The sequence below is a fragment of the Eptatretus burgeri genome, chromosome 5 (genome assembly GCF_056783735.1).
Source record: "Eptatretus burgeri isolate ZD-2024b chromosome 5, Ebu_testis_v1, whole genome shotgun sequence".
NCBI classification, from domain to species: domain Eukaryota; kingdom Metazoa; phylum Chordata; class Myxini; order Myxiniformes; family Myxinidae; genus Eptatretus; species Eptatretus burgeri.
The window spans coordinates 66,246,096-66,267,856 of NC_140965.1; the positions used below are offsets into that span (position 1 = coordinate 66,246,096).

General features: G+C 49.6%; 1 protein-coding gene across 10 annotated transcripts in view; it reads left to right on the top strand.

Annotated features, from left to right (window-relative positions):
- Positions 1-21,761, top strand: part of LOC147026600 (ras-specific guanine nucleotide-releasing factor RalGPS1-like) — a 278,462-nt gene that overhangs the window by 133,788 nt on the left and 122,913 nt on the right. For all 10 annotated transcript variants that reach the window (XM_085882173.1, XM_085882179.1, XM_085882171.1 and 7 more), the window contains one exon: positions 15,635-15,761. In XM_085882173.1, coding sequence (XP_085738299.1) covers positions 15,635-15,761 — 127 coding nt within the window. The remainder of the gene's footprint in view (positions 1-15,634; positions 15,762-21,761) is intronic.

Sequence of the window (21,761 nt, forward strand, 5' to 3'; positions counted from 1 at the left end):
GATTTATCCCCTCTCGTGTTCAGTTGTCTTACCCTTCCTCCCGCCCTTGGTTTACTGAAGCATGTGGCGAGGCAGTTGTCCTGAAACAACTTGCCTTTGCCTCATGGAAAGCAAACCCAACTGAGGGCAATCTCAGTTCTTTCCACAAAGCTCGGAACAAGTGTGTATCTACCCTCAGGAGAGCCAGAAAACAACATCTTTCTCATCTCAAGTCTGAACTCTCAAACCTCTCTCCCTCCTCAAAATCCTGGTGGGGTTTAATCAAATCTGTTTCTGGTGTATGTTCCCCCTCCATCCCCTCCCTTACCTCAAATGGCCGCACTGCTGATTCCACACGTGATAAAGCTGAATGTCTAAACTCGGTGTTTGCAGCTAAATCTTGTGTCCTAAACCCATCACTATCTCTACCCACTTTACCCAGTCGCACCCAACTGTCCCTGGACTCTGTATCCTTTTCTCCTGACAAGGTGGAGAGCTTGCTTTCAAACCTCGAGTCAGATTCTGCAACCGGTCCAGACGGCATCAGCCCACGTGTCCTCAAAGCCTGCTCTTCTGCTCTTGCTCACCCTCTCTCTGTTCTATTCACCCTCTCATTTGCCCAAGGTCATCTGCCATCTGCTTGGAAATCTGCTAACATCACTGCCCTGCATAAAAAAGGTGCAAAAACAGATCCCTGTAACTACAGACCAATCAGCCTTCTCCCAATCATCAGCAAGGTGATGGAATCCATCATCGCTTCAGACATGAAATCCTTCCTCTTCTCCAATGGCTTGATTTCCAATCATCAATTTGGTTTCAGACCAGGTCACTCTACCCTGGATATGCTGCTTCTGCTCTCCCATCAATGGATGGAGGTCCTCAATGCCAGACAGGAAATCCGAGCCGTATCCCTGGACATATCACGTGCTTTTGACACAGTCTGGCACCCTGCCCTACTCACCAAACTCTCTTCCCATGGTATTCAAGGCCATCTCCACTCATGGCTCGCAGACTTCCTCTCCTGTCGCAGTCAACGTGTGGCCCTAAATGGAGTTCTTTCATCCCCTGTTCCTGTGCAGGCTGGAGTTCCTCAAGGTAGCGTTCTGGGCCCTGTTCTTTTTCTGGTTTTCATCAATGATCTCTCGGACTCTCTGGAAAATCCTCTATTTCTCTTTGCCGATGACTCCACCCTCTGCCGTACCATCTGTCATCCCTCAGACCGGCAAGCAGCAGCTTCTTCGCTCACTGCAGATCTGGATAAAATCACAAACTGGTCCAACACGTGGAACATGTCTTTCAATCCAGACAAATCTCACGCTCTCACTATGTCTCTTCGAAAGGACCGTTTACAAAACCCCCCCCCCATCCACTTTCTCAACAATCCTCTGGAAGAAGTCTTTTCTTTCAAGCTTCTGGGTCTCACTATCTGCCATGACCTTTCCTGGGAAAGTCACATTTCCAACCTCGCCTCAAAAGCCAGTCGCCGACTGGGAATCCTCCGTCGTGCAAAGTCCTTCCTCGGCCCTCTTGAGCTCCTGACCACTTACAAAGCTTTTGTCCGTAGCCTGATGGAGTACTGCTCTCCCCTCTGGGCTGGTGCTCCTGCCTCCCACCTTTCTCGGCTTCACGCTGTCGAAACCAGGGCATTTAAGATCATCGGTATCTCCCGCAATGAAGCTGAGTCTTTGGGCCTCTCACTCAATCACCGCAGGTTGGTCGGTGGTCTTTCTGTCTTCTACCGACTCCTCTCCAGCCTTGCCCCCCTGCTCTCTCTGCGATTTGTCCCCACCACATTTCCACAGGGCGCTCAAGGTCCGCCAACAACCCCCTTCTGGTAAAACTACCAAAATCACGAATCACTGCTCATCTTCACTCTTTCATTCCTCTTTTTTCCCACCTTTGGAATAAACTTCCTCACTCTATTCTTTCCCATTCTTCCCTCCAGGCTTTCAAAACAGCTGTTCACCACCACCTCTTATCTTCCCCCATCCAAATCCTCGATCTTTTCTACCCCCGATAATCCACCCAAGCCCACTTCCTTCAATTCTCCTGCTTTCCTTCCAGAAAGTCCCTGTAATGTCCATCTTCTCTTCGCCATGTTCCCCGTCCCATCCTCATCCCTCTCCCTTCCACAGTTCACCTAATGTGTCTGTTCCCCACTGTTTTGTCCCTTCCACTCCCGCCCCTCTTGTCTCATGCCTCCTTGCTGTGAGTTGTGTGTTAGCTCTCATACGAGCCTCGACCAAGGTATACGGAAAAAAAAAAAAAAGGTCCAGCATACAAGTCCAGGCCTGGCCTGTTCACCAGGCCTGGCCTGTTCACCAGGCCTGGCCTGTTCACCAGGCCTGGCCTGTTCACGATGCAGATCGCAGGCAGACACAGCCGTCCCCTACACAGCAGATCACGACTCCCACCAGTCGTTTCTCATCCAGCCGAGGGCAGACAGATCTCATGCAGTCCTTTCCCTGCCTTTCCTTCGGCCTTGGCTCGCTTCTCTAGGCCACAGAAGGCAGACCTTGCGCACCCAGGTTCAGGTCCTCTATCTCTGCCGATCGCACCACTGGCTTTCCTTTTTCTGCTCGCCTCGAAGCCCGAGCACGCCTCAAAGCTGACTGCAGTTTTTTTACTTCTCCAGTTTCACTTCCTCTTTTCGGCGCTCGCTCGTGGCCTCTCAGTTTCACTTCCTCTTTTTGGCCACTCCCCCTCTCAACGCTGGGCGGGGACTATTGTCTGGAGAGAGGAAGGAAGGAAGAAGAAGCTCTCGATCCACTACCAATGTACCAACGATGAACAGCCTCTTACACCTCCCGACACACATGTAACGTCAAATTACCGAACAACCTGGCTAAACATGCATTTAATGGGGGATCTGGGCTAATCCTATATTTAATAACACACAAAGGGACATTTCCGCAACAGTATGTATGTATGTGTATATATGTATATATATATATGTATATATATATATATATATATATATATATATATGTATATATATATATATATATGTTCCCGAAATACAGCCAAAACGGTACACGATAGCGCAAATTTTTTTGGCCCACATTACTCACCATTCTCCTGCGGTGTGCAGTATCAAGTTTCGTTCAAATCTGGCAACGAAAAAAATTATTTAAAAAATCAATTCCTGATTCAGTGAAGTACTCTTCGGGATTATTTGATCAATACAAACAACGTCAGTGGTATAGTTTGCTGGAGCTATCTGTTTTTACTTTATTTTATTTTTGAAATGATTTTCTTTATCAACCGCTGTCATAACGGGAACCCAACGGGTTCACAGGTCGTCTGGTTCAATTATAAAATGTACCAAGCCACAGAACACAAAATGTTGATCTATACTTTATGCCTTCACAGCTAAAACAAACATGGCGAGCACCTGGTCGGATGGACCTTATTGTTTTTTGAATAGGCATTGGTGTCGAAGTGAGATGTGGATTACAAATGGAGATCGCACAAAGCGATCCTTGCACATTTTCAGTGGATGAGACACCTCCCGAGTCACCCACCACACGACCCAACTTTTTCCAGAAATGAACAACTAATCAGTTTGGACAGTGCTCGCCAAGTAGCTTAAGCATTCAAGCAAGCACTCCAACAAAATGGTTGATATGAAATGGCTCCCTTGGCACACAATTGGCAATCACAGAACCGTCAAATTAAACATACATGCCCGAAATGTCACATATGTCCGAACTGGACAAATGAACACTTTTCTCGGAGTCGGAACTGCTTGTAAGTTCGATTCTAGAGCTTAAATTTTATAATTCGCTTTAGTTTAAGAGATACTCATGGCGCACGCATATGCGGAAATGAAATAAAACAACAAACGCTGATGTCTCCGGGTGTTTAAAGCATTGCAATGTCCCCAGCGATTCTTAGCTATGATGAACAACTTGTTCCAAGTCAAGGTAAGGTTGAGCAGGTCAAAAAACACGACAGCTTCAGACTCCAGCGAGGTTACCGAGGAAACGCCTAAAGACCCCAGACCGTGAGGTGGCCGAGGATCACCTGATGAAGGATATCTTTAAATAAGGCCGTTAATTATCTTCAAATGGGTGTTTTAATAAACCCAAACACCCAATTTTCACTCCTGCACTTCCTTGGAGTTTTCTTACTATGCATGCAAAGTTTCAGACTGCTAGGTTTTATGGATTTGGAGTTATGGACACACTGACACACACACATGCACACTCATTGCCTTTTATTCGTATAGATTTTATATATTTTGTAAGTATATATATATATATATATATATATATATATATATATATATATATATATATATATATATATATATATATATATATATATAAAACTCTCATCATGTATGTATGGTCCTGAAATACAGCCAAAAGGTTAACACGACAGTGCAAAAGTTTTAGAGCCACCTTACTCACCATTTGCTTGCGGTGTGCAGTATCACGTTTCGTTCAAATCGGGCAACGAAAAAAAAATTAAAAATCAATTCCCGATTCAATCAAGTACTCTTCGCGATTATTTAATGCCTGGTGTTGGCGCAGTGGTTAGGGCAGCGGCTTGGGATCCAAAAGGTCCTGAGTTCAATCCCCGTTGGGCCACTGAATTAATACACCAGGGGGTTCACTCAGCCTGTCATCCTTCCGAGGTCGGCAAAATGAGTACCAGTGTACTGGGCCGGTGTATACCCCGGTTAAAATAGGTGTACCATATCCCTGTGTCGTAAGAGGCGACCAGGGTTGCGTCAGGAAGGGTATCCGGCGTAAAACATGTGCCAAATCACTATGCGGATCATACGGATGATCCGCTGTGGCGACCCCGAACGGGACCAGCTGAAAGAAGAAGAAGACTCTTCGCGATTATTTGATCAATGCAAACAACCTCAGTGGTATAGTTCGCTGGAGATATCTTTTTTTTTTTTTCTTGAAATAATTTTTTTTTTCATCAACCGCTGTCACAACGGGTTCACACGTCATCTAGTATATGTATGTATATATAGATATTTTGTATATATATTATGTATATGCATATACAGTGGGGAGAACAAGTATTTGATACACTGCCGATTTTGTAGGTTTTCCCACTTACAAAGCACGTAGAGGTCTGAAATTTTTATCATAGGTACACTTCAACTGTGAAAGACGGAATCTGAAGCAAAATTCCTGAAAATCATATTGTATGATTTTTAAATAATTAATTTGCATTTTATTGCATGAAATAAGTATTTGATACATCAGAAAAACAGAACTTAATATTTGGTACAGAAACCTTTGTTTGCAATTACAGAGATCAGACATTTCCTATAGTTCTTAACCAGGTTGGCACAGACTGCAGCAGGGATTTTGGCCCACTCCTCCATACAGATCTTCTCCAGATCCTTCAGGTTTCGGGGCTGTCGCTGGGCAACACAGACTTTCAGCTCCCTCCAAAGATTTTCTATTGGGTTCAGGTCTAGAGACTGGCTCGGCCACTCCAGGACCTTGAGATTCTTCTTACGGAGCCACTCCTTAGTTGCCCTGGCTGTGTGTTTCGGGTCGTTGTCATGCTGGAAGACCCAGCCACGCCCCATCTTCAATGCTCTTGTTGAGGGAAGGAGGTTGTTGGCCAAGATCTCGCGATACATGGCCCCATCCATCCTCCCCTTAATACGGTGCAGTCGTCCTGTCCCCTTTGCAGAAAAGCATCCCCAAAGAATGATGTTTCCACCTCCATGCTTCACGGTTGGGATGGTGTTGTTGGGGTTGTACTCATCCTTCTTCTTCTTCCTCCAAACACGGCGAGTGGAGTTTAAACCAAAAAGCTCTATTTTGGTCTCATCAAACCACATGACCTTCTCCCATTCCTCCTCTGGATCATCCAGATGGTCATTGGCAAACTTCAGATGGGCCTGGACATGCGCTGGCTTGAGCAGAGGGACCTTGCTTGTGCTGCAGGATTTTAATCCATGACGGCGTCGTGTGTTACTTATGGTTTTCTTTGATACTGTGGTCCCAGCTCTCTTCAGGTCTTTGACCAGGTCCTGCCGTGTAGTTCTGGGCTGATCCCTCACCTTTCTCATGATTATTGAGGCTCCACGGGGTGAGATCTTGCTGAGACCGAGGGAGATTGACTTATCTTGAACTTCTTCCATTTTCTAATAATTGTGCCAACAGTTGTTGCCTTCTCACCAAGCTGCTTGCCGATTGTCCTGTAGCCCATCCCAGCCTTATGCAAGTCTACAATTTTGTCCCTGATGTCCTGAGACAGCTCTCTGGTCTTGCCCATTGTGGAGAGGTTGGAGTCTGATTGAGTGTGGACAGCTGTCTTTTATGCAGATAACAAGTTCAAACAGGTGCAGTTAATACAGGTAATGAGTGGAGAATGGGAGGGCTTCTTAAAGACAAAACTAACAGCTCTGTGAGAGCCGGAATTCTTACTGGTTGGTGGGTGATCAAATACTTATTTCATGCAATAAAATGCAAATTAATTATTTTTAAAAATCATACAATGTGATTTTCAGGATTTTTGTTTTAGATTCCGTCTTTCACAGTTGAAGTGTACCTATGATAAAAATTACAGACCTCTACGTGCTTTGTAAGTGGGAAAACCTGCAAAATCGGCAGTGTATCAAATACTTGTTCTCCCCACTGTATACACACACGGTGTTTCAAAAAGAGTGGTACAACTTTAAATGTTTCCAAAGAAACAGAAACCTCAGGAACATGAACCAAACATTTCTTGAAAGCTTATGACATGGTATTTTCCATTGCAGTAAGTCACTGCTCGAGTGAGTGAGATCCCAAGGTCTGAAATTGGCATTCATGCAAAATCTTTGTTGTTGATGTTCTCGATGTGTGCCCCTCCACGGTTCAGACAGGTATTCATCCTGACTGGAAAGCTCTGTTCAACTTTCCTGCAGATCTCATGTGGAGGTTGTCTGACACCTCCTGCTTCAGATCATTCAGTGTGGCAGGGTGGTTGGCATAGACAGAGCCCTTGGCAGCCCTCCAGAACCAGTAGTCCAGAGGGTTCAAGACTGGGTTGTGGGGTGCCTAGTCATGAGCGGTACCCAGGGCAATGAGGTGGTTTCTGAAGAGCTGCTGCAGGAAAGTGATGGTGTCACCAGCTGTATGCGGGGTGCACAATCCTGCATAAACCAGGTCATGTTGAGCTGGTTTGGGGTGACCTTTTGGCCTTGATCATTGTGGAACTACTGGAGCATGGCCCGGTAACACTCACCCTTGATCATCACCGTCCTGCTGTTGTCATTCTCAAACCAGTAAGGCCTGAGCATTCCCCATCTAGCATTGAAGGTGCAGAAGCACCTTAGGCCCTTTCAAGTACCTCTCAGTGATCTCAGGTGGTTCTGCCCCCCAGAAGATGTTGTGGTTGTTGAATGCACCGTTCAAGTGGAAATGGGGTTCATTACTAAACCAGATCGGGTTGATCCAGTTTGGGTATCGCTCCATCCCGTCACTGAGCCAATTGCACATATCAAGTCTCCTCATGTCATCTTGACTTAGTTTATGCCTAATAGAGATGATGTATGGGAAAAGCTTCAGTTCCTTTGTGAGGATATGCGAGACTGATATTGGTTTGATGCCTAGTTCCTGGCGGTGGGACTTCTTGGGACTATCCACTGCATAATCCCACACTGCGTCAATGTTGGCTTGGCTCTTGGTTACTGATGCTGGCCTGCTACTGTTGCCCTTGCTTTGGTTGTGCACTGTACCCTTGTGCTCAAAATGTTTCACAATTCATTGAATGGCACAATTTGTGGGTCCATCACTTGTTCTGAGGTCATATTCCCAGCAGAACCTCTGGCGAGTGTCTACATATGATTTGGTATCATACCATGAAGCCACCACTACTTTTGTCTTCTACTTCACTGTCAATAGCATAGTTGAGCTATGGAACTAGAAATCCCAGGGAACAAATACCACAACTAGAGGGGGAGCACTCGGTAGAGTGTAAAACCTCCGCCGCCAATACTGCTCGGTCACTCAAGTGAACCTGATATCCTATTCATTCCATTTGACGTCAACAGTGCTCACAGAGTTATAGTTTGCAACTTTTCCTTTTACTTTTAACTTTTACATACTCAATTAATTTGTCATAACTAGATTCCTTGAGACAGAAATTGATTTTACGTGGGTATATCCACCTGAAGTTCCAAAATCAGCTGCAATTATAATTTTGGCATGTTTTTTGTTGGAAATCACTTATAACATGTAGAAATGCAAAAAAAAATCGAAATTTTGTTGGAAAAAAAAAACTTGCAAATTTTTTTTTTTTTTTTCTCTAACAATTTTTTTTGGGGGGTTGGAAATCACTTAAAACATGCAGAAATGCAAAAACAAAAATTCAAATATTTTTTCACAATGTCCACCATAGCGGCCATATTGGACTTTGGACCAAGTCCAAAATCTAATGGCATGATCCTTGGACCATACCTAATACCCCCACCAAGTCTTTCGTCAAAATCCGTCGAGTTTTTCCGTAATACTGTTCACAAACAAACAAACAAGCAGTCATAGACTGGTACTTACGAAATCGTCAACTTCACCTCTGACCTTGTCTAATAAAAGCTGTCTCAAGAGAAGGTAGCGACGCAAATCAGAAGTTTATACGATGATTCTCTACCAAACTATCAAAAATCGTAACGTCGACCGAAGCAAAAATCTCCATTTCTCGACGCAATTATGTAATATTATTTTAACAGTCACAAAACCGTAATATTCGGCCATCCACCAACAATCTTTACATAATCCGACGGCTTATCGAGTCAGGCATGCGACGATAACCTTTATTGGGATAAAAATGACTTTTAAACACCATCTTTATCGAAAACACCGTCAGCGCGCACATGGAAAACCTTTACGTGACTCAACGACGCCTCTGCTCGAGCACGCTGCACCACGTGACGAGCCGTGACGCGGCGAGTGAAATATTGTTTTTATACAATCTTAAAACGTCTCCAAAACATCAGATTTTTACCAGAATTTCGACAACCCAATGTTAAGCGTCCTAAGCGATCGCAAAAACCGAAGACAAAATTTAAAACGAACTCGTAACGTTGAGCGAAGCAAAAATACTCCATTTCTCCACATGAATTTATGGAATTATGTTTGACCTCACTGTGACCTTAACCTTTGACCGATTTTTACCAAAATCTAATCAGCACTAGCCATCGCCCTCCTGAATCACATGGTGTAATTTGACATTGGTAGCTTCTTCCGTTCTCGAGTTATCTTGCCTACAAACAAACAGATGACGGAAGTCATCAATATACTTACGAAATCTAAAGATTTCGTAAGTAACAAACACACAAACACACACACACACACACACACACACACACACACACACACACACACACACACACACACACACACACACACACAAACAGAGGACGGAAGTCATAAATATACTTACGAAATCTTTAGATTTCGTAAGTAACAAACAGACGGGTGAAAACAGTAACCTCCGTCAATTTTCGATGGCGGAGGTTAATAACACCACCAAACAATGAAAAGGAAAACGGTGTAGGTCAAAAAACAGAGAAATGACAGGAAGTCAACTCTGTATGTAGGGATGGCATGTAAAAAATATTGGTCCCACCTGTTTATGACAAAATGAAAGTTGGAGTATTTTCTCTAAAAAGTCGCTTAGGCTACATATGAGACCAGATGGAGTGTCTCAGCTGATTGTCTCAGCAGGCATCACTTTTCAGTACTTCAGACCATGGCAAAAACAAGAGCAAAAACTGAGATTGGTCAAAACCCCCAAAATCTCCTCATTCAGAAAAATCATCATCTTCAGACGGTGTATGTATAAGCTGCATGTCTCGATGGCAATGACTAGTGCCATTTGACAGTTTTACTTTGTACAGCATCCTTTACTGTCGTAATTTTAATAGCTTGAAAGTCTATAAAAAAACAAACTTATCACACATATACACACACACACACACACACACACACACACACACACACACACACACACACACACACACACACACACACACACACACACACACACACACACACACACACACACCCTTTTCTTGGTGATTGCACCAGCCGTTTATTTATTTATTCATTTATTTATTTTTTTCCAATGATTTTAAGACGTGTATGTCTCCAGCAGATAACTTCCTTGCTGGGGTGGGGGGCAGGTTATTTTTTTTGTAAGTTATTGATCCCCTTCCCCCTCCCGTTCAGCACGTATAGTTGGAGATTGGCACAGAGGTATGGAATTGGATAGAAATCAAAAAAAGCTGCACACACAAACACACATGCACACACACCACTGCCAAATTTCAGTGCATTGTGCATTGCATTCCTTTTCCCGGACACGGCTCGATCGCCATTTCCTTTATGGATGCCAGTATTTTGTGAATGAATGTATGTCAAGCATTTGAGCTTAGTTTGTTGGTTTGTAGAGTGCCAGTTATTTTCCTGCTTTCTTGGTATATCGTATTTGGTCTTGTACCAGAAGATTTCACGGATTACCCTTTGCAATTGACAGTGACTTATATTCTCTGTTTACTTGTGATGGTGGAATTTCTTTAACTGTGCAACATGAATTTGTCATCAAAGCTGCAGCTTTGGAAACTAAAACTCATTGCTAGGACCAGGCGCCGCTTGCTGGATCCAATGATTCACTGTCCCACGGCAGTGGCCTGGCAGGTCAAAGCATCCATTTAGTTAATCATTTCAAAATAGCTTGTAATCTGACAGGTTTGAAGGGGTTTTCACATTTTTACCTCTGGCAGTTTCTAATGAAATTCAAGTGTTCTGTTGTGCTTCACTTGACTAGTTTTTTCCTTATGGAGCTCTCCATAGCCTTTTGGTTTTCTTTGTTGTTTTTTTATTTATTTTAATGCGTAATTTTATTCTGGTGAGTGAAACAGAAATGTGTTTTTGTGCTAAAACTAGACTGCGGTGGAAGAGCGGGTGTCTGTGAATGTGTTTCTTATAAGCAACTGAGCGCAGAGTGTCGGGGGGCATGTTTCCTCTTGTGCAAGCTCTCATGGAGGAAACATGTGACTTTGTTGCTCTGTTTCAACTATTTTAAATTTAAATGTGTTATTGTACCATCTCATGTGTTTGTGTTACTCGTGTGTTCACCACCACTGGCTCGGCCCTTTTCTTCGTGCAATCTAGCTGCATCAAAAGTATCTTAAAATGTTCAGACTTCCTGCTGATGGAAACTCTGCCGCTCATGAAAGGCTCTAATTTGTTCAGCAGTATTCTGCAAGTACTGATTGCAGCTGAATAGTAAATTTGTTTGTTGTCTTTGCTTAAGTACCTGGAAAATGTCTAATTTCAAGTTCTTTTGAAGTTGTACCAGGTTTGTGCATGAAAGAGCAGAGGGCAGGAATATCCCTATATCATAAAAGCTTTACATCATTTGTCTAATATAATATGACTAATATAATTTGTCTTCAAAGTAATTTGGCTTGTCTCACTTGTTTCCACTCTCCCTCTCCACCATCACTTCCTGCACTGCATTTTAAGCAATCCCTTTGAAACTATTTTGCTTCGACAAACAACACATGTTCAGATATTTTCCTTTTCTGCTTCCAAGTGTAATGGACATGAAGGATGACCCTAATAAATCTCCGTTCATTTTAAAAACCAAGATATAGAGCAATAGTTTTTAACCTGAGGCCTGTAGAACTCGAATGGTTGAAGAGGCCATCAGCCGGAGTCCACAGGGGGGGGGGGAGATCAGGGGGAGGAGGAAGTAACATTGGCCAGTGATGTTTCATGTGGCGATTCACCGCATGTCAGAAGTGACAATTTGTGGAATGCTGTGGTGCATACTGTTTGTGTTAGGATTTGGTTACCATGACAGGCGGACATGGTAGTTTATGTGTATTTTTTTTTGGAGATTTGCAAGTTATCTGCACGTTGGAAAAGCTTCAGAACCACTGGGATAGAGAACAGTCACACTCAAAAATAAACACGACAATGGCACTCGCAAGAGCGCATAGTCTCGCTTCGCATGCTCATTCTGACCAAAAATACAGTTAACTGAACAGTGAACCTATTACTATTATGGCCCACTGTGATTATGTCCCATATACCCATATCATACATGCACCCCATTTTAATATGTCACCCACATTGTCAGTCGTTCCGCTTGCTGCTCGCCCCCGCCGGTCGCCCCGTCTGCCGCTCGCCCCCGCCGGTCGCCCCGTCTGCCGCTCGCCCCCGCCGGTCGCCCCGTCTGCCGCTCGCCCCCGCCGGTCGCCCCGTCTGCCGCTCGCCCCGTCTGCCGGTCGCCCCGTCTGCCGGTCGCCCCGTCTGCCGGTCGCCCCGTCTACTCGCTTCGCCCGTCTACCGCTTCGCCCGTCTACGCCGCTACGCCCGTCTACCCGCTACGCCCCGTCTACCCTCTCGCCCGTCTTACCATCGCCCGTCTGCCGCTTTCGCCCGTCTACCGCTTCCGCCCGTCTACCCGCTCTGCCCGTCTGCCGCTAACCCGTCTGCCGCGCTTCGCCCGTCTACCGCACTACGCCCGTCTACGCGCTTCGCCCGTCTGCAGCTACGCTCGCCCGTCTGCCGCTTCGCCCGTCTGCCGCTTCGCCCGTCTACCGCTTCGCCGTCTGCCGCTCGCCCGTCTGCCGCTACGCCCGTCTGCCGCTTTCGCCCGTCTACCGCTTTCGCCCGTCTGCCGCTACGCCCGTCTGCCGCTACGCCCCGTCTCGCCTTCGCCCGTCTGCTCGCCTTTCGCCCGTCTGCACCGCTCGCCCGTCTGCCGCTTCGCCCGTCTGCCGCTACGCCCGTCTGCCGCTCGCCCCGTCTGCCGCTCGCCCCGTCTGCCGCTCGCCCCGTCTGCCGCTCGCCCCGTCTGCCGCTCGCCCCGTCTGCCGCTCGCCCCGTCTGCCGCTCGCCCCGTCTGCCGCTCGCCCCGTCTGCCGCTCGCCCCGTCTGCCGCTCGCCCGTCTGCGCCTTTCGCCCGTCTGCCGCGTGCGCCCGTCTACCGCTTTCGCCCCGTCTACCGCTACGCCCGTCTACCGCTTTCGCCCGTCTGCCGCTCGCGCCCCGTCTGCCGCTTCGCCCGTCTGCCGCTTCGCCCGTCTGCCGCTTCGCCCGTCTGCCGCTTCGCCCGTCTGCCGCTTTCGCCCGTCTGCCGCGCTACGCCCGTCTACCGCTTTCGCCCGTCTGCCGCTTCGCCCGTCTGCCGCTTCGCCCGTCTTACCGCTACGCCCGTCTACCTTCGCCCGTCTGCCGCTTCGCCCGTCTGCCGCTTCGCCCCGTCGATGCGCCGGGTCGCCCGATCCGCCCGCCGCTCGCCCGTCCGCCCGCCGCTTTCGCCCCGTCCGTCCGCCGCTTCGCCCGTCCGTCCGCCGCCCGCCCGTCCGTCCGCCGCTGCGCCCGTCCGTCCGCCGCTGTTACGCCCGTCCGTCCTTCCCGCTACTCGCCCGTCCGTCCGCCGCTTCGCCCCGTCCGTCCGCCACGCTTCGCCCGTCCGTCCGCCGCTTCGCCCGTCCGTCGCGCTGCCTTCCGCCCGTCCGTCCGCCGCTGCGCCCGTCCGTCCGCCGCGCTCGCCCCGTCCGTCCGCCTTTCGCCCGTCCGTCCGCCGCTGCGCCCGTCCGTCCGCCGCTCGCCCGTCCGTCCGCCGCTCGCCTTCGTCCGTCCGCCGCTTTCGCCCGTCCGTCCGCCGCTCGCCCGTCCGTCCGCCGCTTTCGCCCGTCCCGTCCGCCCTTTCGCCCGTCCGTCCGCCGGCACACACGCCCGTCCGTCCGCCGCTTCGCCCGTCCGTCCGCCGCTGCGCCCGTCCGTCCGCCGCTACGCCCGTCCGTCCGCCCCGCTTCCGCCCGTCCGTCCGCCGCTTTCGCCCGTCCGTCCGCCGCTGCGCCCGTCCGTCCCGCCGCTACGCCCGTCCGTCCGCCGCTTCGCCCGTCCGTCCGCCGCTTTCGCCCGTCCGTCCATAGCTGTCCGCCCGTCCGTCGCCGCTTTCGCCCGTCCGTCCGCCGCTGCGCCCGTCCGTCCGCCGCTTCCGCCCGTCTGCCGCTACTTCGCCCCGCCCGGTCTCCCGTCCTGCGCTGTTCGCCGTGCTTGTCCGTTCGCCGCGCGTCCGTCCGTCGCTGCGCCCGTCCGTCCGTCGCTGCGCCCGTCCGTCCGTCGCTAACGCCCGTCCGTCCGTCGCTACTGCCCGTCCGTCCGTCGCTCAGCCCGTCCGTCCGTCGCTTCGCCCGTCCGTCCGTCGCTACTTCCGCCCGTCCGTCCGCCGCTACGCCCGTCCGCCGCTACTTACGTCCGCCCGCCGCGCTGCGCCCGTCCGCCCGTCGCTTCGCCCGTCCGCCCGCCGCTGCGCCCGTCCGCCCGCCGCTTCGCCCGTCCGCCCGCCCTTTCGCCCGTCCGCCCGTCGCTTCGCCCGTCCGCCCGCCGCTTCGCCCGTCCGCCCGTCGCTACGCCCGTCCGCCCGTCGCTGCGCCCGTCCGCCCGTCGCTGCGCCCGTCCGCCCGTCGCTCGCCCGTCCGCCCGTCGCTCGCCCGTCGCCGTCGCTGCGCCCGTCCGCCCGTCGCTGCGCCCGTCCCGCCCGTGCGCTCGCCCGTCCGCCCGCCGCTGCGCCCGTCCGCCCGCCGCGCTTCGCGCCGCCCGTCCGCCGCTCGCCGCCCGCCCGCCCGCGCTACGCCCGCCGCGCGCACGCTTCGCCCGTCCGTCCCTCGCTCCGCCCGTCCGTCCGTCCCTCGCCCCGTCCGCCCGTCGCTCGCCCCGTCCGCCCGTCGCTCGCCCCGTCCGCCCGTCGCTCGCCCCGTCCGCCCGTCGCTCGCCCCGTCCGCCCGCCGCTCGCGCACGTCCGCCGTCGCTGCGCCCGTCCGCCCGTCGCTCTTCCGTCCGCCGTAGCTGCGCCCGTCCGCCCGTGCGCTTCGCCCGTCCGCCCGTCGCTTCGCCTTACGTCCGCCCGTCGCTACGCCCGTCCGCCGTCGCTGCGCCCGTCCGTCCGTCGGTCGCCCCGTCCGCCCGTCGCTCGCCCCGTCCGCCCGTCGCTCGCCCCGTCCGCCCGTCGCTCGCCCCGTCCGCCCGTCGCTCGCCCCGTCCGCCCGTCGCTCGCCCCGTCCGCCCGTCGCTCGCCCCGTCCGCCCGTCGCTCGCCCCGTCCGCCCGTCGCCCGCCCGCCGCTCGCCCCGTCCGCCCGCCGCTCGCCCCGTCCGTCCGCCGCTCGCCCCGTCCGTCCGCCGCTCGCCCCGTCCGTCCGCCGCTCGCCCCGTCCGTCCGCCGCTCGCCCCGTCCGCCCGCCGCTCGCCCCGTCCGCCCGCCGCTCGCCCCGTCCGCCCGCCGCTCGCCCCGTCCGCCGCCAGCCCCCGTCGGTTGCCCCGTCTGCCGCTCGCCTCCGTCGCAGTCTGCAGTCTCTGTGGGTTTGAGGCATCTTTGTCGTTAGGGTTTCCATTGTAATTGAGACTGTGAACATATCTCATTGGGTGTTGTTCTCAGGATCATGAGCACAATATGTGGACCTGTAGAGCAGTGAAACGATGACATTCAAGTCTCTTTTCTGGTTTGATAGTCTGTCTCCCTTGTCGTAATACAAACAGGAATGTGACATTATGTTCTCGGATCTGCCAATGAATGACTTTTTTTCATTTCAAATGATGCTCTGCTTTTATATGAATGGTGATTCAATGGGTCACCTCTATAAAAGTTTTCTGTTGTTGCTGTTGACAGTGCCTTAGCAGGAGAGACCGATCAATGTTTGACAAGCTCGAGTACCTGACATCAAAAGAAGGAAACTTTGCACGTCTACGCGACTACATCCGGAGCCTAAAGATGACCCCTTGTATTCCATATCTGGGTAAGGCTTGGTTGGGACTCGATCCTTGTCCCATTATTTTTTGAACTACCCTCTGACACCATTCACGTACGCCTCACACCATCTGACTTTTCAATGTACTCCTACATCTGCTCGCAGTGTGTTGTTTGTGCATTCTTGACATGGTCACGTGTTTTGCAAACACAAAACTTTTTTTTAATGAAAACTCCATGATAGCCCTTCGTTAAGCAAGCCAAAGCTATGACAAACTGTTCCCCAAAGAAAATTTGAGAATGAAGCAGTGTGGCAACATTCACTGACGAATGACCTTGCATCGCCTTATCCCTCAGGCGGATCTGTAGAGAATTATCTGCAAACTAACTCCACTTGACAAGCAAAAATATTGGAGGTAGCTAAAAGCCATCACTTTGGGATGATTATATATGGCTGAAGCAATTCGTTGGTTGACTTGGCCTTTGGATGGGACTGAGCAACAGGTTTCATGAATCATGTGAGGAAGCAATGAGGGAACTACCGATGGCACAGATAGAGTAGAGCGAGCTCATTGAAGCTGCCCATGTTTGAAGCGCGTCATACGGGAGCGACGGCACCGTTTGGTTCCCACCTGCCAGCGGTGAGCGACGTGGAAGGAATGTGAACGGCAGCAGGTCTCCAGCACAAATATTTGGCAGTGCGACAAAAATGGCCTGTTTGGAGAGCTCCGCTTTTTATTTTCATTGCTGCCACCTTAACCTTCCAAAATTTTGTATCCGCTCGACCAGAAGTCGCATAACATGATATAATTGTGCAGTTTGTTATTATTTGAGTGGAGTTGCAGCTCGGTACTAGTTTGTCTCACCCCATGTAAAAGGGATATTGAGGAAGAACATTTCTTTTTTCTTTTTATTATTATGCCTCCGCACCAAGGGTGCCAGAGGAATTATGTTTCCGGGTTGTCCATCCGTCCGGATTTTCATTTACACGATAACTCAAGAAGCAAGTTGTAGAATGTCATGAAACTTGGTAAAAAGGTAAAGTAAGACAGGGCAATTAAGTGATTAGATTTTGGGCCAGATGTGATAAAGGTCAAGGGTCAAAGGTCAAGGTTAAACTCTGAAATTTTCCTGTTTACACCCTAACTCAAGAAATTGGACAGAATTTCATGAAACTTGGTAAAAAGGTAAAGTAAGACAGGGCAATTAAGTGTTTAGATTTTGGGGCAGATATGATAAAGGTCAAGGGTCAAATTTGTCAATACTCAACTGTTTGTGTGGGAGAGCCGAGGCATACCTGTTGACTGCGCACAGTCGAATTGCTCTAGTTTTACCTGTAAGGGTTCAGTCATCGCCCCAAGGTGTTTCCCTTTCATCAGATGGCTCAGTTTTCGTGAATGTAGGGAAGCAGAGGTTGTGGTGGAAATGACAAGGTTTTGGTTCCATGACAAATTATCTGAGGAGGCAGGTCATCTCCTCAACACCCTTTGGTACAACCTTGTGACTTTTCACCTCCCCTCAGTTGCTCTTGGGAATGTAGGTTGTTTTGTTGTTTCTTTATTTGTATCACGTTTATTTATGATCTGAATGTTTGCTTGGTTTTGTTTGTTTATTTATTTATTTGCTCTGTCTACTTCTCCTGAAGGAGCCTGTACTTGTATTACTTGTACTATTATAACGTTGGATGGACTCAGACATGCTGACACATTCCATGGGATTATACCATGATGCCACACATCGGGATGCCAATCGGACTGTGCTTTTAAAATATTTTTGGTTTCTCCTCTCACCACTTGATTTAAGTAAATCGGTCTATCGATTACTCAACACCAGTATTATCAGGATATTCGATTGTAGTATTTGTTTACACATTGTGCACTCTCGTTGGCATTGCATTCAGATCACACTTTTGGAATGGGAATAGTTTATGCATTGTAACTTACTGAAGAAGCTTCCGGTTCCGGTTTTGAGTTCATCACTTCCGGTTCCGGTTTTGAGCGGCAAGAGGTCTCCTTCGGGGCTCCCTGCTGACATTCTCAAAGTTAAGTTCCGGTTGTTATTTGTCCCGTTTTAACTGTTTAATTTTCTCACCTACATGTTAATGTGTGTTCCTAGTTCGGTTTTGTTTCAAAAATCGTGCTATTTTGTGAGTATTTATGTCGACGTTCTCACCTGGTGTTTGAGGCCTAGTCCTAGGCTTGAAGCCTACCGGTTCCACTTGGTGTTCGATCGTTTTTTTTTTTGTTTGTTTGTTTTTTCTCCCCATTACCTTCAATTTCTATCCTCCCCATTACCTTCAATTTTCATCCTCCCCACTTTCCAAATATCCCCCATTCTCCCAACTAATCTCTTTCTTATCTCAAAAAAAAAAACCCAACAACAACAACAACAACCTTCTCCCGATTCTGCTACTTCTTCCTCTTAACTTCCTCCTCGTCTTCCTCGATTTCTTTTTTACACTTCCATGACCTAATCTGTTGAACTCTCTCATACATTAATATTAACAACAAAAACGATCTTATAATGCTTCATCTTCCTCTCTCACACATGTGGTACTCTTTACTGTTTCACAATGCACTACTCTTCTGCTATTTTAACAGACTGCTCTCATTTCGACCTCTCCTTCATTCCTTGCCTAAAATCCAACTATTACAGCGCTTCTTCTCTCCATTCTCTGAATTCGCCTTCATTGCATCCATCAAGAATTGTGTTAAATCGTATCTCTGACCTAAAACTTTTAAAAACCACAGTTTGCCATGGATGCTCGCTTTCCATCAACCATTCTTTTTCCAACTTCAGTGCCAACTCACCCCCTCACCCCTCACTCTCACTCTCAAAGCAACCATCCCACTCTTCTCCCTCCAAGCCTCCCTCTCACCTCTTTCAAAAATTCCCCCTCACCTTTCTCCCACCTTTCATCCCCCTCACTCTTCCTTCTCTAAGTTGCCCCCCTCTCATCCACCAACCTGCCTCCCTCCACTGCCCTCTCACCTCCATCTCTTCACTCCACCTCCTCAAATCCTCAACTGCCATCTTCCTTGTCTCTTGACCCCCCTCTCTCACAGCACCACAAAGCCTTTTCTCCTCCTCATTCGGCCCCCTCCCCTCGCTATTCTGCAATACCCCGCACTCCTTCAGCAACCCTCCGTACCTCCCGCCCTCGTCCCTCGTCCGACCCTCCCCCGCCCGCTCCGGCTCCTGCCCCAAAAGCCTCCTCCCCTACCTCTTCATTAAAAGTGTGGACCTCAAATATCCGGGGCCTTCGCTCAAACCTTTCAGATCTTTCCATGCAGGTTGCCACTGACAAACCAGACATTATCTGCCTAACAGAAACTTTCCTCTCCCAAGACGTGTCTGACTCCCAAGTATCTCTCCCTGGTTACTCCCTCTTACGGTATGACAGACCTGAGCCTCGTCCTGGTGGAGGTGTTGCTCTCTTCATCAAAGACTCTATTCCTCACTCTCCCTGCACTGCTCTCACTCCCCCACACCCCCAGGAATACCTCTGGCTTCGGCTTCCCCTCCACTCCCACCTCATGTTTATATGTGTACTGTACCGTCCACCGAACAGTGATGACTCCATCTACACCTCACTCTCCGAAAACATGGACCATCTTCTATCTTCTCATCCAAACTCTCTCTTCCTCTTATGTGGCGACTTCAATTGTCATCACGCCAGTTGGCTAGGTGTGGGTACCTCTCTCACCTGCCATGGGACATCAGCAAAAGCTTTCTGTGACTCATTGGGACTGACTCAATCGGTCAACTTCCTGACCCGGATCTCAACCAATGGTACTCCATCTCTTCTGGATCTGATTTTGACAAATTTCCCTGACAATATCTGCTGCTCTTCCTTCGCTCCAATTGGTTCTTCTGACCACGTCCTTATTAAAGTGGACATCTCTCTGGCTGTTATCAGAGAACCACCTCACCGCCGTCGAGTCTGGCATTTCACTCAAGCCGACTGGCAGGGTCTCCGAGCAGCCATCAAACTTACAGACTGGTCTCCTATCACTACTTTCTCAAACATCAACTCATCCTGGGAATTCTTCCAAAGAAACTTGCTCTCCCTCATGCACAGATTTATCCCCTCTCGTGTTCAGTTGTCTTACCCTTCCTCCCGCCCTTGGTTTACTAAAGCTTGTGGCGAGGCAGTTGTCCTGAAACAACTTGCCTTTGCCTCATGGAAAGCAAACCCAACTGAGGGCAATCTCAGTTCTTTCCACAAAGCTCGGAACAAGTGTGTAGCTACCCTCAGGAGAGCCAGAAAACAACATCTTTCTCATCTCAAGTCTGAACTCTCAAACCTCTCTCCCTCCTCAAAATCCTGGTGGCGTTTAATCAAATCTGTTTCTGGTGTATGTTCCCCCTCCATCCCCTCCCTTACCTCAAATGGCCGCACTGCTGATTCCACACGTGATAAAGCTGAATGTCTAAACTCGGTGTTTGCAGCTAAATCTTGTGTCCCAAACCCATCACTATCTCTACCCACTTTACCCAGTCGCACCCAACTGTCCCTGGACTCTGTATCCTTTTCTCCTGACAAGGTGGAGAGCTTGCTTTCAAACCTCGAGTCAGATTCTGCAACCGGTCCAGACGGCATCAGCCCACGTGTCCTCAAAGCCTGCTCTTCTGCTCTTGCTCACCCTCTCTCTGTTCTATTCACCCTCTCATTTTCCCAAGGTCATCTGCCATCTGCTTGGAAATCTGCTAACATCACTGCCCTGCATAAAAAGGTGCAAAAACAGATCCCTGTAACTATAGACCAATCAGCCTTCTCCCAATCATCAGCAAGGTTATGGAATCCATCATCGCTTCAGACATGAAATCCTTCCTCTTCTCCAATGGCTTGATTTCCAATCATCAATTTGGTTTCAGACCAGGTCACTCTACCCTAGATATGCTGCTACTGCTCTCCCATCAATGGATGGAGGTCCTCAATGCCAGACAGGAAATCCGAGCCGTATCCCTGGACATATCACGTGCTTTTGACACAGTCTGGCACCCTGCCCTACTCACCAAACTCTCTGCCCATGGTATTCAAGGCCATCTCCACTCATGGCTCGCAGACTTCCTCTCCTGTCGCAGTCAACGTGTGGCCCTAAATGGAGTTCTTTCATCCCCTCTTCCTGTGCAGGCTGGAGTTCCTCAAGGTAGCGTTCTGGGCCCTGTTCTTTTTCTGGTTTTCATCAATGATCTCTCGGACTCTCTGGAAAATCCTCTATTTCTCTTTGCCGATGACTCAACCCTCTGCCGTACCATCTGTCATCCCTCAGACCGGCAAGCAGCAGCTTCTTCGCTCACTGCAGATCTGGATAAAATCACAAACTGGTCCAACACGTGGAACATGTCTTTCAATCCAGACAAATCTCACACTCTCACTATGTCTCTTCGAAAGGACCGTTTACAAAACCCCCCATCCACTTTCTCAACAATCCTCTGGAAGAAGTCTTTTCTTTCAAGCTTCTGGGTCTCACTATCTGCCATGACCTTTCCTGGGAAAGTCACATTTCCAACCTTGCCTCAAAAGCCAGTCGCCGACTGGGAATCCTCCGTCGTGCAAAGTCCTTCCTCGGCCCTCTTGAGCTCCTGACCACTTACAAAGCTTTTGTCCGTAGCCTGATGGAGTACTGCTCTCCCCTCTGGGCTGGTGCTCCTGCCTCCCACCTTTCTCGACTTCACGCTGTCGAAACCAGGGCTTTTAAGATCATTGGCATCTCCCGCAATGAAGCTGAGTCTTTGGGCCTCTCACTCAATCACCGCAGGTTGGTCGGTGGTCTTTCTGTCTTCTACCGACTCCTCTCCAGCCTTGCCCCCCTGCTCTCTCTGCGATTTGTCCCAACCACATTTCCACAGGGCGCTCAAGGTCCGCCAACAACCCCTTCTGGTAAAACTACCAAAATCACGAATCACTGCTCATCTTCACTCTTTCATTCCTCTTTTTCCCGCCTTTGGAATAAACTTCCTCACTCTATTCTTTCCCATTCTTCCCTTCAGGCTTTCAAAACAGCTGTTCACCACCACCTCTTATCTTCCCCCATCCAAATCC